At 51.5% G+C, this 15982-nt stretch overlaps 1 protein-coding gene across 1 annotated transcript in view; it reads left to right on the top strand.

Moving 5' to 3' along the window:
* SHANK3 (SH3 and multiple ankyrin repeat domains 3) overlaps nt 1–15982 on the top strand; it is a 145988-nt gene that overhangs the window by 69021 nt on the left and 60985 nt on the right. Inside the window, exons 13-14 of the mRNA XM_042779181.1 lie at nt 5064–5177; nt 7289–7364. Of these exons, the coding sequence (XP_042635115.1) occupies nt 5064–5177; nt 7289–7364 (190 nt within the window). The remainder of the gene's footprint in view (nt 1–5063; nt 5178–7288; nt 7365–15982) is intronic.

Genomic DNA, 15982 nt, shown 5'->3' with positions numbered 1-15982 from the left:
TTCCCTCTTTTCCAGAACTCAGGAATGCTGAGCCAGGAACGCTCCGGAAAAAAAACCTGGGAAACATCCGAGGGACTGCAGGGAATAAAGGCAGGGAGAGGGAGCTACTCCCAGGGCTGGGAAAACTGGGAATGTTTTCCTGGAGAAGGGAAGGATCCAGGGAGAGATTCCAGCACATTCCAGGGCCTGAAAGGGCTCCAGGAGAGCTGGAATTTGGGAACAATTTGGGACAGGACACAGGGAATGGCTTCAGATTGGGAAAGGGGAGATTGGGGTGGGAATTTGGGAAGGAATTCCTGGCTGTGAGGGCGGGAAGGCCCTGGGCTGGAATATCCAGAAAATCCCCAGATCCCTGGCAGTGTCTCAGGAAATCTTGGAGCAGCCTCGGATTGTGGGAGCTTTCCCTGTCCTTGGAATGGCATTGAAGGTCCATGGATCCCATTCCAAACCAGGGATGCTCAGAATCCATCCCAAGGGATTTTTATGGATTTCAGGGATGGAAAAGGGAAGGGAGACCCTTCCTGGAGTCCTGAGATTCCCAGTGAAGCCCCTGGATCCCAAAATTCCTTCCTAGAGAGGAGCTGGGGTGCGGATGGATCCAATCCCAGGCTGGGTGAGTTGGGAATGGAGGGAATTCCTGGGAATGGGGAGCTTGTGGTGGGAATTTGGGCAGGAATTCCTGACTGGGCTGGAATTGCCAGAGCAACTGTGGCTGTCCCTGGATCCCTGGAATGTCCAGGAAAAAATTGGAGCAGACTGGGATTGTGGGATTTTTCCCTGCCCTTGGAATTCGATGGGATTTCAGCTCCATTCCCACCCAACCCACTCCAGGATTCCCTTTCCCAAGGGTTACCCCAATCTGTTGGAGGAATTCCGATCCTTTTCCCACATTTTGGCTCTTTCCCAGCTTGGAGCAAGGATTGGAGGAATTTCCAGGTGTGCTGCTATCATTCTCGAGGCTCCAGAATTCCCATTTTCCCTGGAATTCCAATGGGAATTCCCACTTTTCCTAGCATTTCCCACTGGGTTTGCTGCCTCATTCCCGCTTTTCCCTCCTACATCCCTCAGCCAGCTTTCCTTGGATTTGCTCACCCATATCCTGCAATTCCAGAATCCTACTGCTCTCCCAGTGCCGGGAGATGGCAGGAAAAGGGAATTTCTCCCTGTTTTTTTTTTTTTTTTTCCTTGGAATGTGCTCAGCATTCCAGATTTTTTTGTTTGTTTGTTTTCCCTCCTTTCATTCCTGGGGATGCTTCCATTGTCATTCCCAGGATCTGGAAAAGAGGGAAAGGAACATTCCAGCACAGTCCCTCCTGAGTTTGATCCCTTCAGATCTGCACAGGGAATTTGGGAATGATGGATTGTGCTGGGATTCATCCCAGTTTTCCAGGCAGGATTGGCTTTGGGAAGGTTGGACTGGGAATTCTAGGCAGGCCTGGGAAATCCTGGAATTCCAGCATGTGGAAAACCCATTCTCACTGTGAGAATCCCATTCCAGGTGGGATCCAGGTCCTTGGGAATAGGGAAGGAAAACGGGAATGAGGAGGGGAGAGGAAACCCTGGATCATGGGAAAGATCCAGAAACTTTGGGTCAGCAAATCCCATTCCCAAACTCCCTCCTGCCCCCAGTCCCGAAATTCTGCTGAGGCTGAAAATTCCTCGGGAACATTTCCCCAGCTCTGTTCGTTCCCTCCCTTTCCCGCTCCCTTTGATTGCCGCTATTTTTTCCGAGGAAAGCTTGATTAGAGCCGGAATGTCGGGATAATGACGGGAATCAGAGCCGGATCCTTTCCCCAATCAGCTCCGCAGCTGCAGCCTGCGGAGTGGGAACGGCTCCAGGGATGATTCCGGATCCATCCCGAGTGGGAACAACTCCTGGTGCTGATTCCCAGATCCATCCCTGGGGCTGATTCCTGGATCCATCCGGATCCATTCCCATTGCTGATTCCCAGATCCATCAGATCCATTGGGAGCCATTCCTGGTGCTGATTCCCGGATCCATCTGGAGCCATTTCAGCTCCTGGGGCTGATTCCCTGTGCTGATTCCTGGATCCATTGGATCCATCTGGATCCGTTCCCAGGGCTCATTCCCAGATCCATCCGGAGCCATACCAGCTCCCGGTGCTGATTCCCGGCTCTATCAGATCCATCCGGATCCATTCCCAGTGCTGATTCCCAGATCCATCTGGAGCCATTCCCAGGGCTGATTCCAGGATCCATCCGGAATAGGTGGATCCTGGAATAGACCCCTGTTCCAGAGTGGGAACAGTTCCCAGGGCTTATTCCCGGTGAAGATTCCCAGATCCATTGGATCCATCCAGATCCATTCCCAGGGCTTATTCCTGGATCCATCAGATCCATCTGGATCCATTCCCAAGGCTGATTCCTGGATCCATCCAAGGCCATTCCTGGTGCAGATTCCCAGATCCATTGGATCCATCTGAAACCATTCCCGTTGCTGATTCCCAGATCCATCCATAGCGGGAAGAGCTCCTGGTGCTGATTCCTGGGGCTGATTCCCAAATCCAGCAGATGGATCTGGAGCCATTCCCGGGATATTCCCAGATCCACCCAGAGCCATCCCAGCTCCTGGTGCTGATTCCCAGATCCACCAGATCCATCCAGGGCCATTCCCGTTGCTGATTCCTGGATCCATTCCCCACCCTCATTCCATACACAGAACGCAGATTTCCTACAGAAATCCCTGCTGGAATTCCAGCTGCTCCAGGCCCTGTGGGATGAGGATGGGAAGCACTGAAAAAGAGAGGAGGAAAAATTTGGAATGGCTGAGGGAGGGAAGGAGAATCCAGGGAATGAAGGATGGGAAAAGAGGGAACAGCCTCGGGCTGTGCCAGGGGAGATCTCGGCTGGATTTCGGGAATATTTTTCCATGGAAAGGGGGTCCCAGGGAGATTTGGAGTGAGGCCCCAGATCCCAAAATTCCTTCCTGGCAGGCTGGAATTCCAAAGGGCTCCCAGGCAGGAATTTTCCAGGGGGAGTTGTTGGGAGCAGAGCAGTGGGAATTCAGCAAAATTCAGGATTTGGGATCATTCCAAGGCCTGACAACACCAGAACCTTTGGAGAGCTGGAGAATTTGCATCCCAAAAAAAAACCCCTGGAGGAGCCTGAAAGGATTTTGCTGTTTGGCTTTTCCTTGGATTTGTTTTTCCTTGGATGCCTTCAGGCAGGATTTGAATTCCTGGATCCTTCTGGGAATTCTTCGAGATGGAAGGAGCAGGGCCGGATTTCCGGATGCCTGAATAAATTTGGGATCAGCTCTGATGGATCCACGGGAATGGGAACTGGGATAAAGCTGGGAATTGTTGGGAGAAATGTGGGAATGTGGCAGCAAATCCCACAGGAATTCCTTTTTTTCTTTCCTTTTCAGGAATCCTGGGATGGCTTGGGTGGGAAGGGACCCTAAACCCCATTCCAAGGGCAGAGAAAATTCCATGATCCCAGGGTGTTCCAGCTTTTCCGTGGACATTCCAGGGATCCAGGGACAGCCACAACTGCTCTGGCAATTCCAGCCCAGCCAGGAATTCCTTCCCAAATTCCCACCCCAATCTCCCCTCTCCCAATGGGAAGCCATTCCCTGTGTCCTGTCCCTCCATGCATTTCCTAAATTCCAGCTCTCCTGGAGCCCCTGGAGGTCCTGGAATGTTCTGGAAGCTCTCCCTGGATCCTTCCCTTCTCCAGGAGAACATTCCCAGCTCTCCCAGGCTGGATCCAGCTCCTGGATCCCTGGAAGAGCCAAAAGCTTGGAGCACTCTGGGATAAGAGGAGATTTCCCTGACTTTGGAATGAGATGGGATCTGAGGTCCCTTCCCACCCAAGCCATTCCAGGATTCCATAAAATTGGCGGAAGTTTGGCATCCACCCAACCTCAGCCTTTTGGATTGGGATCTGCTCCGGGAATGATCCCTGGAAAAAGAGGGAATGCCTCAGGCTGGCCCAGGGGAGGTTTGGGTTGGATTTTTGGGATCATTTTCCCATGGGAAGGGGGCTCAGGCCTTGGCAGGGGCTACCCAGGGAGGTTTGGAGTCGCCATCCCTGGAGGAATCCAAGGAATTCCTGGAATTCCACCCGGGGCTGGGATTGGGCCCAGTTTGGACTCTGTGATCCAGGAGGGCTTTTCCAACCTCTGGAATTCCAGGATCTGGACACTCCTGAGAGAATTCACACCTGGGGAGCACCAAGAAGGTGCTGCTGGAATTTGGGAATGTGGGGTGGCATCATTTAGGAATTCCAGAGCGGGAAAATTCAGATATTCAGGCTCTCAGAATGGGAAAATTTGGAATTCAGGTTTCCAGCGTGGAACAGTTTGGGAATTTTGTCATCCAGAGTGGGACAATGTGGGAATTTGGACAATCAAATTGGGAAAATCTGGGATTTAGGGATTCAGAGTGGCACAGTTTGGGATTTGGACATCCAGAGTGGGAAAATTTTGGATTCAGGTGTCCAGATTGGGGCAGTTTGGGAATTCAGGTATCCAGAGTGTGAAAAATCAGGAATTTTGACATTTATGGATCCAGACTGAGAAAATTTGGGTATCCAGAGCGGGAAAATTTGGAAATTCAGGGATCCAGAGTGGTACAGTTCGAGATTTGGATGTCCAGAGTGGGAGAATTTGGGAATTCGGGCACCCAGAGTGGGAAAATTTGGAATTCAAGTATCCAGAGTGGGACAGTTTCGGAATTTGGGGATCCAGAGTGTGAAAAAACAGGAATTGGGTATCCAGAGTGTGGATAATCAGGAATTTGGTATTCAGAGTAGAAAAATTTGGGAATTTGGTCCTGACTGGGACAGTTTGGGAATTTGGGGATCGGGAGTTGGAAAATTCAGGAATCTGGGCATCCAGCATGCCACAACTTGGGAACGGAAGCATCCAGAGTGGGAAAATCCATGAATTCCAGATTTTCCAAAGGAACCAAACCCACGGAAAACTCCACATTCCCCTTTCACATTCCAGCTTTGCTTCCCGGGTTCCCGCTGTGCCTCCACCATCCCAAGTGCGCTTTTCCCAGGATTCCCAGCTGATTCCCTGTCCCTGTTTTCCACAGTGCTGAGCATCGGCGAGGGTGGATTTTGGGAAGGCTCCGTGAAGGGAAGGAGCGGCTGGTTCCCGGCGGAATGCGTGGAGGAGGTGCAGATGCGCCAGTACGACTCCAGGCAAGGTTGGTATCCTGGAATTCTGGCTGAAATTCCCAATGGAATCACTAGAGCGCTCCTTCTGGGCGGTGGGAATTGTATCCCAAGGGCTCGATTCCAATCATGGATTCATCATCAGGGAGAGTTTGGGATTGGTTGGGATGGGAGCAGAGGGAAAATTGGGATTGGTCAGGTGGAAAAGGTTGGTATCCTGGAATTCTAGCTGGAATTCCCGATGGAATCACCAGGGCACTCCTTCTGGGAGGTGGGAATTGTGGGAATTGTATCCCAAGGAATGAGTTCTGGTTATCGATTCATCATCAGGGAACGGAGAGTTTGGGATTGGTTGGGATGGGAGCAGAGGAAAAACTGGGAAAATTGGGATTGGTCAGTTGGAAAAGGTCAATAACCTGGAATTCTGGCTGGAATTCCCAATGGAAGCACTAGACCGCTCCTTCTGGGCAGTGGGAATTGTGGGGATTGTAGAAAGCACATCCCAGATTTATTCCAGACAGACCTGAATCACCAAGGATTTTTGTCATGGATTCATGGAATGCTTAGGTTGGAAAGGGCTTTAAAGCCCATCCTGATCCCATTCCCGATGGAAAAATCCACTATCCCAGATTTCTTCAATCCCATGGATCCCATCCCATGGATCCCATCCCATCCCATCCCATCCCATCCCATGGATTCCAAGGATCCCATCCCATCCCGGACTCCTCCAGCTCATTCCCACTATTTTGAGCTGCTCCGTGTCCCTGCGGATCCCGGCTGCTCCCGGATCCATCCATCAGCTCCGGAGGCTCCGTGACGGCTCCATTAACAGCGCTGCTATTTTTGGGAGCCGGGAAGGGAACGGAGCCGCCGGGCCGTGGACAGCCCATAAATCCCGGGTTTTTCTCGGGAATGAGATCCAGGAGGGCCTGGGGATCAGGGAGAATGTGCAGAAGGATGAGGGGGATCGGGAATTCCAAAGGGCTGGAATGGCAGGACAAGGCGGCAGGAGGAGGGAATTCCTGAATTCCTTGGAATGGGAAGTGCCGGGAAATGCCAGGGCTGGGTGGGCTCGCGGAACTGTTGGGATCTGGGAATTCAGGATTTGCTGGGAATTCAGGATCTGCTGGAAATTCAGGATTTTCTGGGAATTTCTTTCTTTTTTCTCTCCCTCCTTTTTTCCTTTTCCTTTTCCTTTTCCTTTTCCTTTTCCTTTTCCTTTTCCTTTTCCTTTTCCTTTTCCTTTTCCTTTTCCTTTTCCTTTTCCTTTTCCTTTTCCTTTTCCTTTTCCTTCCCTTCTCACAATTCCCACAATTCCCACATTTCTGCGTCCCTAAACTTTTTCCGGGCACATCCAGCCCCGCTGATCCCGATTTTTCAGCCTCATTCCCGCCAGGAATTGTTCCTGGATCTGCTGCTCCCTGCTGCCGTCTCCTGGTGGCAAGCGGGAACTTCCCAGGTTTTTCCTTTTCTTTGGAATTTCCCCCTGGAATCAGAGCCGGGAACCCCTCGGATTTTCCCAGTGAGGATTTTCCCAGCCTGATCCAGGTGGAAAACTGGAAAGCTGGAAAACTCCAGAGGGATCATTCCCAGCTCTTCCCACCCATTCCAAGGTGGGGAAAGCACGGAAGTAGGGAGGGAATGTGGCTGTTCCCTTGGGATTGGGATTCCCAGTTTTCCTCCTAATTCCAGCATTCCCAGAAATCCCAAGACCTGCAGGAGGATCCCAGAAACATTCCCAGCTTTTCCATGGGACCTGCTCCCTCAGGAGTGGAATCCCTCATTCCCGGATTTCCTTCAAATTCCGGCATTCCCGGAGACCCAGTGACCTCCAGCAATTCCCAGGAGCATTCCCAGCTCTTCCCACCCATTCCAACATTGGAAAAGGAAGGAAGCAGGGCAGGAATGTGGGATTTGGGTTTTCCATAGGGTTGAGTCTCCTCTGGCATTCCAGCCGGGAGTTTCGCTGGAATTTCCCCCAGATAGTTTCCAGGAACGGCTCCAACATTCCCAGGAATTCCTTGGCCATTCACCCCAATGGATTCTTCTCATTCCCACCTGGAATGGAATTCCCAGGGTTTGTGGATCCCTTGGGAAGGCGGGAAAAGCCGGGAATAATTTGGGATGTGGATTTTTCCCACAGAAACCAGGGAAGACCGGACCAAGCGGCTTTTCCGGCACTACACCGTCGGATCCTACGACAACTTCACCTCCCACAGGTAAGGAGCCGCTCCCGGGAATCCTGGGAATTCTGGGGATTCTCATTTCCATGGAAAAACCCGCCCTTTTTGAGGAATTCCATGGGAAAGGGATTTTTCTGGGAGTTTTGGGTGGTGGGAGGAATTCCAGGGCCTGGATGGGGAGAGCCTGGGGCAGGATCCAAGGTTCTGGAGAATTCTGGGAATGTTTCCCATTCCTGGCTCATAATCCAGTGGATCATCCAGCATTCTGGAGAAGCTTGGGAATGTTTCATATTCCTGGTTTGTGTCTCAGTGGAGGATCCAAGGTTCTGGAAAATTCTGGGAGTGTGTTCCCATTCCAGGCTCGTGTTCCAATGGAGAATCCAAAGTTTGGGAATGTGCTCCCATTCCCGGCTCATGTCCCAGGGAAGAATCCAAAGTTCTAGAAAATTCTGGGAATGTTTCACATTCCTGGTTTGTGTATCAGAGGAGGATCCAAGGTTCTGGAAAAGTTTGGGAATGTGGCTCCCATTCCAGGCTCGTGTTCCAATGGAGAATCCAAAGATTGGGAATGTTTCACATTCCCAGCTCCTGTCCCAGTGGAGAATCCAAGGGTCTGGAAAAGTTTGGGAATGTGCTCCCATTCCCGGCTCATGTCCCAGGGGAGAATCCAAAGTTCTGGAAAATTCTGGGAATGTTTCGCATTCCTGGTTTGTATATCAGTGGAGGATCCATGGTTCTGGAAAAGTTTGGGAATGTGGCTCCCATACCAAGCTAGTGTTCTAATGGAGAATCCAGAGTTTTAGAGAATTCTGGGAATGTTTCCCATTCCCAGCTAATTTTCCAGTGCTGGATCCAAGATTCTGGAAAAGTTTGGGAATGTTCCCCATTCCTGCCTCATTTCCCAGCGGAGAATCCAATATCCTGGAAGAGTTTGGGAATGTGGCACCATTCCTGATTTGTGTCCCAGTGAAGAATCCAAGGTTCTGGAGAATTCTGGGAATGTTTCCCGTTCCTGGCTCATATTCCAGTGGATGCTCCAGCATTCTGGAGAAGTTTGGGAATGTTTCATATTCCTGGTTTCTGTCTCAGTGGAGGATCCAAGGTTCTGGAAAATTCTGGGAATGTGTTCCCATTCCAGGCTCGTGTTCCAATGGAGAATCCAAAGTTTGGGAATGTTTCACATTCCCAGCTCATTTTCCAGTGCTGGATCCAAGATTTTGGAAAATTCTGGGAATGTTTCACACTCCTGGATCATCCCAGTGGGTGATCCAAAATTCTGGAAAACTTTGGGGATGTTTCCCCTTCCCGGCTCACATCCTAGGGGAGAATCCAAGATTCTGGAAAATTCTGGGAATGTGGTACCATTCCTGGCTCATGTTCCAATGGAGACTGCAATATCCTGGAAAAGTTTGGGAATGTGGTGCCATTCCAGGCTCCTGTCCCAGTGGAGCATCCAAGCTTCCGGAAAAGTTTGGGAATGTGAACGCATTCCCATTTGGGACATTCCTGGATCATGACTTTTCCTGGTGGATTTGGGAATGGAAATGGGAATGGAAAAGATTGGATTCGGGAATGTCCCAGAGCTCAGGAATTCCCAGAGGGATGAGCAGCTGCTTCCTCTGGAATGGGGAATTTTTCCCTTTTTCCAGGGAAGTTTCAGAATTCCCAAACCCATCAAAGCCAGAGGAGGAGTTTTCCCTTGGAAGCCAAGGAATTGTGTGTATCCATGGAATTCTGGGAATCTTGCAGATCATCCACAACATTTTCCTGCTTCTCTGAGCTCCTTATCCCAAATTTTGCTTCCCAGAGCATTCCCAGCTCTGAGGAATTTGTGGAGTTTGGGTCAATCCTCAAAATTCCCAGGATTTGCTGCTCCAGGGCCGTTCCTGTTGGAAAAATCAGGAAAGAAGAAAAACCGAGGGAAAAATGAAGGGAAGTTCTGGAAAATCCCTGCTGGGATCATGGAAAGAGCAGGAAAAAAAGTGGGAATTCTTCAGTGGAAGAAAAGGAAGGATTGAATCCATGGCAATCCCGGGAAAAGGGTTTTCCTTTGGGAATCGCATCCTGGGAAAACAGCAGGAGGAGCTCTTGGACAGGAGTTGGAATTCCCAGGACTTTTCCTTTTTTTCCTGGGATTCCAATGGAGGAGTGGGGCAGGAAGGGGAATTTAAGGAGCAGCATCCGACATGGAAAAAATCTTTGGAAGGCCCTCCAAAATTCCACAAATTCCTTGGAGCTGGGAATGCTCTGGGGAGCAAAATTTGGGCTAAGGAGCTCAAGAAAAGCGGGAAGATGTTGTGGATGAGCTCCAAGATTCCCAGAATTCCATGGATCCACACAATTCCTTGGCTCAAGGCAAATTTAAGGGGAATTTAAGGAGCTGGATCCAGAAAAATCCTTGGGAAGAGCTGGGAGTGGGATTGGATCCACAGGGAGGGCTTGGATTGATCCCGCTCCAGGAAATCCTTTGGGAATTGTTTGGATTGCAGGCGGAAGCTCCCTGAGAAAATCTGGGAGTTTGGGGAATTTTTGGGAAAGGGAAAATCCCAAAATTCTGGATGATGGATTCTGTGGGATCACGGAATGGTTTGGAATGATGGGACATCCCCAGGAATTCTGGGATAAATCCGGATTGGAGACAGGAAAACTCCCCCAGGATGGGATTCCCACAATTCCCAGATTTCCTTTGGAATCAGGAATCTCTCAGAGGAGGAGCCAGAATGTGCTGCATGCTCCCAAAATTCTGGTCATTCCCAAAATCCAGGAATGGGAAAAACAGGACAGAGCTCGGAAAAATTCACCTGGAGGGGGCAGATCCAAGCCCGGCTTTATCTGGACGAGAAATCCCAGTGGGAATTACCTTTGGGATTAAAGTGAGGGATTACAGAGGCTCCAAATTAATTCAGGAATTAAAGCCAGGAGCAGCTGGGAAGGGGAAAAATCAGGAGCAGGAGCCAATCCCGGATTTGTGTCAGGGATTAGGGCGAGGGATTTCACTGGAAAACAGGGAAAACATGGAAAATGTGGAAAACACGGAGGGGGAAAGGGGAATTTCTCCATCCTGGAATGCCAGGATGGAAAAATGTATGGAGGCAGAAAATTGTGGAATTATGGAGGCTGGAATTCGGTAATTATGGAATAATGCAGGTTGGAATAAGGGAATTATGGAATAATTTCCTCAGAGCTGGGAAATCTGGGAATTTCCAGATTTCCAAGGCTGGAAATTCCACATAAAAAGGGAGCTGAGTTTCCATTGGGAAAAGTTTTCCTTGGGTTTCCCTGGAATTCCTGAGATTTCCTAGGTGTTGTTGCCTCTTCTCCTATCCATCTGGAAATCTGGGAATTCCTTCCAGTGTTTCCAAATCTGGAATTCTCCCATACAAAGGGGCTGAGTTTCCATTGGAATTCCACCTGCAATAGGCCTGGAATGGGATCGGGAATGGGATCAGGAATTCTCCCTGTTCCTGTGGAACACTGGGAATTAAAGGTGGGCATTGGGTCAAGGAGAACTGTGGAAAACCCATGGAAAATGCTTGGAAAAGGAATTCCTGGAGAGGCCAGCACCATCCCAACATTTAGTGCCCAAACCCAAGTGGAAAACCTGGAATAGGAGCTGGAATTGGATCAGGAATGGGCCTGGAATAGGATTGGGAATGGGATCTGTCATGGACCTGGAATGGGATCTGGAATAGGATCAGGAATGGGACTGGAAATGGAAGCTGGAATGCCGGGAATGGGTTTGGGAATGGGATCTGGAATGGGATTGGGAATGGCCTGGAATGGGACTGGAAATGGGATCTGGAATTCTCCCTGTCCCTGTGGAATCCCAGGAGTTAAATATTGTGTTTGGATCAGGAAAAAACGTGGAAAACTCATGGAAAAGGCTTGGAAAAGGAATTCCTGGAGAGGCCAGCACCATCCCAACCTATGGTGCCCGAGGCCGAGCAGAAAACCTGGAATAGGAGCTGGAATGGGACTGGGAATGGGATTCGGAATGGGAGCTAGAATAGAATTGGGAACGCCATCAGGAATGGGCCTGGAATGGGGTTGGAATTCTCCCTGTCTCTATGGAATGCTGGGAGTTAAATGTTGGGTTTGGATCAGGCAAAACCATGGAAAACTCATGGAAAAGGCTTGGAAAAGGAATTCCTGGAGAGGCCAGCACCATCCCAGCCTTTAGTGCCCGAGGCCGAGCAGAAAACCTGGAATAGGGCCTGGAATGCCGGGAATTCTCCATCCCTACGGAACTCCGGGAGTTAAAGGTGGGCGTCGGTCTCCGCACCACCCCCGGCAATTCCAGCTCCTTTTAGAATCCCTGGAATGTGCGGGAATCAATGGAGCCAGTGATTCATCCCGGCTCCCACGCTTCCCGAGGCTCCGGTGACGGCTCCGGGCTCGGATCCCACACCTGGATCCTGCCCACATTCCCGGTGACGCCGATCCCGCTGAGGCAACGCTCCGCCCACATTCCCAAAGTTTGGGGAAAAGCAGGAAAAGCCACCCAGGAGACACCTGGAAGGATTCCAGGTTGGAAAAAAACCTGGAGCAACCTGAGATAGCGGGAATTGGTCCTGCCTGTGGAATGATCCCAAATCCCTTTTCCAAGCCAAATCCCGGGATTCTGGAAGGAAAGGGGGAAGTCAGGAAGTGAAATCGGTTTTCATGGATCTGCTTGGTTACTCCCATGGGAAAAGCGTTGGGAGGGGTTCCCAGTTTTCCAGGAAAATGCTGGAATGTTGGAATGGCTGGAGAGGGAATGTTTGGGTTCCTCAAGGAAAACTGGAGCCCTAAAATCCATGGAATTCCCAAGGTGGGAAAAGCTCTCCGGAGCTCTGAATGGAATTCCAGGAATTCCTTGGACACCTCCAGGGCTGGGAATGAATTCCCATTCCATGGGAGAATCCTGGCATGGGTTGGGTGGGAATGGAGCTGAAATCCCAACCCCTGGAATTCCAGCCCAGCCCCTCCCCACCCTCCCAGCCAGGAATTCCTTCCCAAATCCCATCTATCCCTATCCCAACATTCCCAAGCAGCTCCACAGAGCCCCTCAGGTGGCTTCAGGCCAGAACTCCCAGTTTTCCATGGGATTGAGGCTTTCCCAACCTGCTTTGTCCAGGGAATGGGATCATGGATGCCCCCTGGATCCCCACAGGGTTCCAAGGCAAGGCTGGAGCACCCTGGGCTCATGGAATGGGATGGAATTCCAGGAGCTTGGAGTCCCTTCCCACCCAAATCATTCCACGAATCCGGGATATTCCCGACACTCCCTGAAAAAGGGGTCTGACCTCAAAAGCTGCTGCCCCCAGACAATTCCAGAGGCTCGGGAATGTGCCCAGTGGGATTCCAGAGAAGCTTTTCCAGGGAGAGTTTTCCTTCCCTCCCTCTGCATTCCCATTTCCATGGAATGACACTGCTCCAGCCCGGAGCTTTTCCAGCATTTTCCATGATTCCGTGAATCCCATCCCACAATTCCAAGGGCAGGGAGCCAACAGTGGGTGCACGTCGTGATCCGGGATTTGGGAAGCGCTACCGCAGCCTGAAGGATTTGGCAAATGGGAAAGCACTTGGGAATTAGGGATTGTCTCCCTATGGAATGGATTCCCAAAGTGCTCCTGGCACGGATCCATTCCCTCCTGGCGATCCCAGTGATCCCAGCAAGAATCCATTCCCCCTGGCATTCTAGGTAATCCAAGGTGTTCCCGGCAGGGATCCATTCTTTCCCAGTGTTCCCAGTGATCCCAGTATGGATCTGTTCCCTTCTGGTGATCCAGGAAATCTGAGGTGTTCCCAGCAGGGATCTGTTCCTTCTCAGTGTTCCCAGTATTTCCAGTATGGATCCATTCCCTCCTTGTGATCCAGGAAATCCAAGGTGTTCCCGGCAGGAATCTGTTCCCTCCTAGGGATCCAGGAAATCCAAGGTATTTCCGGCAGGGATCCGTTCCCTCGTGGTGATCTCAGTGCTCCCGGCATGGATCCATTCTGTCCTGGTATTCCCAGTGATCCCAGCAGTGATCCATTCCTTCCTGGTGTTCCCGGTGATCCTGATGTTCCCAGCAGGGATCCATTCTCTCCCAGCATTCCCAGTGTTCCCAGCATGGATCCATTCCCTGCTGGTGTTCCCAGTGATCCGAGGTTTTCCCTCCGGAGGGGCAGGCGAGGCCCAGCTGGAATTCCAGTCCCTTCCTGTGCCTTGGGAATGGATCCATAGGCAATTCTTGCTGCCAGTTCCAGGAGTTCCAGTGCCACCAGTGCTCCCTCCCTCCATTAATCCCTTCCCAACATTCTCATTGTTTTCCAGCTCTTGCCATCACTCCTCATCATTCCTATCACTCCTCATCATTCCCATCATTCCCATCATTCCCTATCATTCCCATCATTCCCATTGTTCCATCATTCCCATCATTCCCATCACTCCCCATCATTCTCATTCTTCCCCTTCTCTTCCCATTGCTTCCCAGCTCTTCCCATTGTTTTCCATCTCTTCCTGTCATTCCCATCATTCCCATTGTCCCATCATTCCCATTGTCCCATCATTCCTATCATTCTCATCATTCCTATTGTTCCATCATTCCCACTGTTCCCGTTGTTCCCATCGTTCCCATCATTCCCATTGTTTCCATCACTCCTCAACATTTCCAGTGCTCCCATTGCTCCCATCTCTCCCATCCCTCCCCAACATTCCCACTGTTCCCCATCCCTCCCCCATATTCCTATTCTTCCCTGTCACTTCCATCCCTCCCAATCCCTCCCAACATTCCCAATCATTCCCCATCTCTCTGCATCCCTCCCCGTAATTCCCATTGTTCCCCATCCCTCCCCGTATTTCCATTCTTCCCAGTCACTTCTATCCCTCCCAATCCCTCCCAACATTCCCAATCATTTCCCCATCCCTCCTCATCCCTCCCATTGTTCCCTGTCACTTCCATCTCTCCCATCCCTCCCCATTCCTCCCCATCATTCCCATTGTTCCTCATCCCTCTCCAACATTCCCAATCATTCCCCATCCCTCCCCATCCCTCTCCAATATTCCCAATCATTCCTCATCTCTCCATCACTCCCATCCCTCCCCATCACTCCCATCCCTCCCCGTCCTCCAATATTCCAAATCATTCCCCATCCCTCTCCAATATTCCCAATCATTCCCCACCCCTCCCCATCCCTCTCCATCTCTCCATCCCTCCTCATCCCTCCCATTGTTCCCTGTCACTTCCATCTCTCCCATCCACCTCCAGCATTCCCAATCACTCCCCATCCTTCCCCATCCCTCCATCCCTCCTATCCCTCTTCATTCCTCCTATCCCTCCGCATCCCTCTCTCTGTTCCCATCCCTCTCCAACATTCCCAATCATTCCCCATCTCCCCATCCCTCCTCATTCCTCCACATCCCTCCCTTTGTTCCCATCCCTCCCCATCCCTCCCCATCCCTCTATCCCTCCTATCCGTCTTCATTCCTCCCATCTCTCTCTTTGTTCCCATCCCTCCCCAACATTCCCAATAATTCCCCATCTCTCCATCCCTCCTCATTCCTCCACATCCCTCCTTTTGTTCCCATCCCTCTCCGATATTCCCATCCCTTCCCATCTCCCCATCCCTCTCCAATATTCCCATCCCTCCCCATCCCTCCCCATCCCTCCTCATCCCTCCCCATCCCTCCACATCTCTCTCTCTGTTCCCATCCCTCTCCAACATTCCCAATCGTTCCCCATCTCCCCATCCCTCCTCATTCCTCCCTTTGTTCCCATCCCTCTCCAATATTCCCATCCCTCCCCTTCCCTCCCCATTCCTTCCCATCTCTCTATCCCTCCTATCCCTCTTCATTCCTCCCATCTCTCTCTTTGTTCCCATCCCTCCCCAACATTCCAAATCATTCCCCATCTCTCTATCCCTCCTCATTCCTCCGCATCCCTCCTTTTGTTCCCATCCCTCTCCGATATTCCCATCCCTTCCCATCTCCCCATCCCTCCCATTGTTCCCATCCCTCCCTATCCCTCCCCAACATTCCCAATCATTCCCCTTCTCTCTATCCCTCCTCATTCCTCTACATCCCTCCCTTTGTTCCCATCCCTCTCCGATATTCCCATCCCTCCCCATCCCTGCCCATCCCTCTATCCCTCCTATCCCTCCTCATCCCTCCGCATCCCTCTCTCTGTTCCCATCCCTCCCCAACATTCCCAATAATTCCCCATCTCTCCATCCCTCCTCATTCCTCCACATCCCTCCCTTTGTTCCCATCCCTCTCCGATATACCCATCCCTCCCCATCCCTGCCCATCCCTCCCCATCCCTCCCATTGTTCCCATCCCTCCCCAATATTCCCATCCCTCCCCATCCCTCCCTTTGTTCCCATCCCTCCCCTCGCTGCCCTCGCTCCCTCCTCTCCACTCCCGCTTTGGCTCCCACTTCCCGGCTCCTTCCCAAGCTCCTTCCCGGCTCTCCCGGATTATCCCGGCTCTGATGTCACCCCTGCGGCTCCGCTGGGAGGGACCTGCGGCCCCCTCCCCCTCCCGCCGCCCCTAGCCACAATTTGGGGAGGGGGCTCCGTCCGTCCCTCCCTCCCTCCGTCCGTCCGTCCGTCCGTCCGTCCGCCGCTGGATCGATCCCGGCTTTTCCCAAGGATGCGTCCCCCCCGCTGCCGGCAATCCGTCACTTAGCAAC

The sequence above is a fragment of the Catharus ustulatus genome, chromosome 4 (assembly GCF_009819885.2).
Source record: "Catharus ustulatus isolate bCatUst1 chromosome 4, bCatUst1.pri.v2, whole genome shotgun sequence".
Lineage (NCBI taxonomy): Eukaryota > Metazoa > Chordata > Aves > Passeriformes > Turdidae > Catharus > Catharus ustulatus.
Note: the sequence above shows the minus strand (reverse complement) of the source record. Positions and strands in the feature narration are given on the sequence as shown.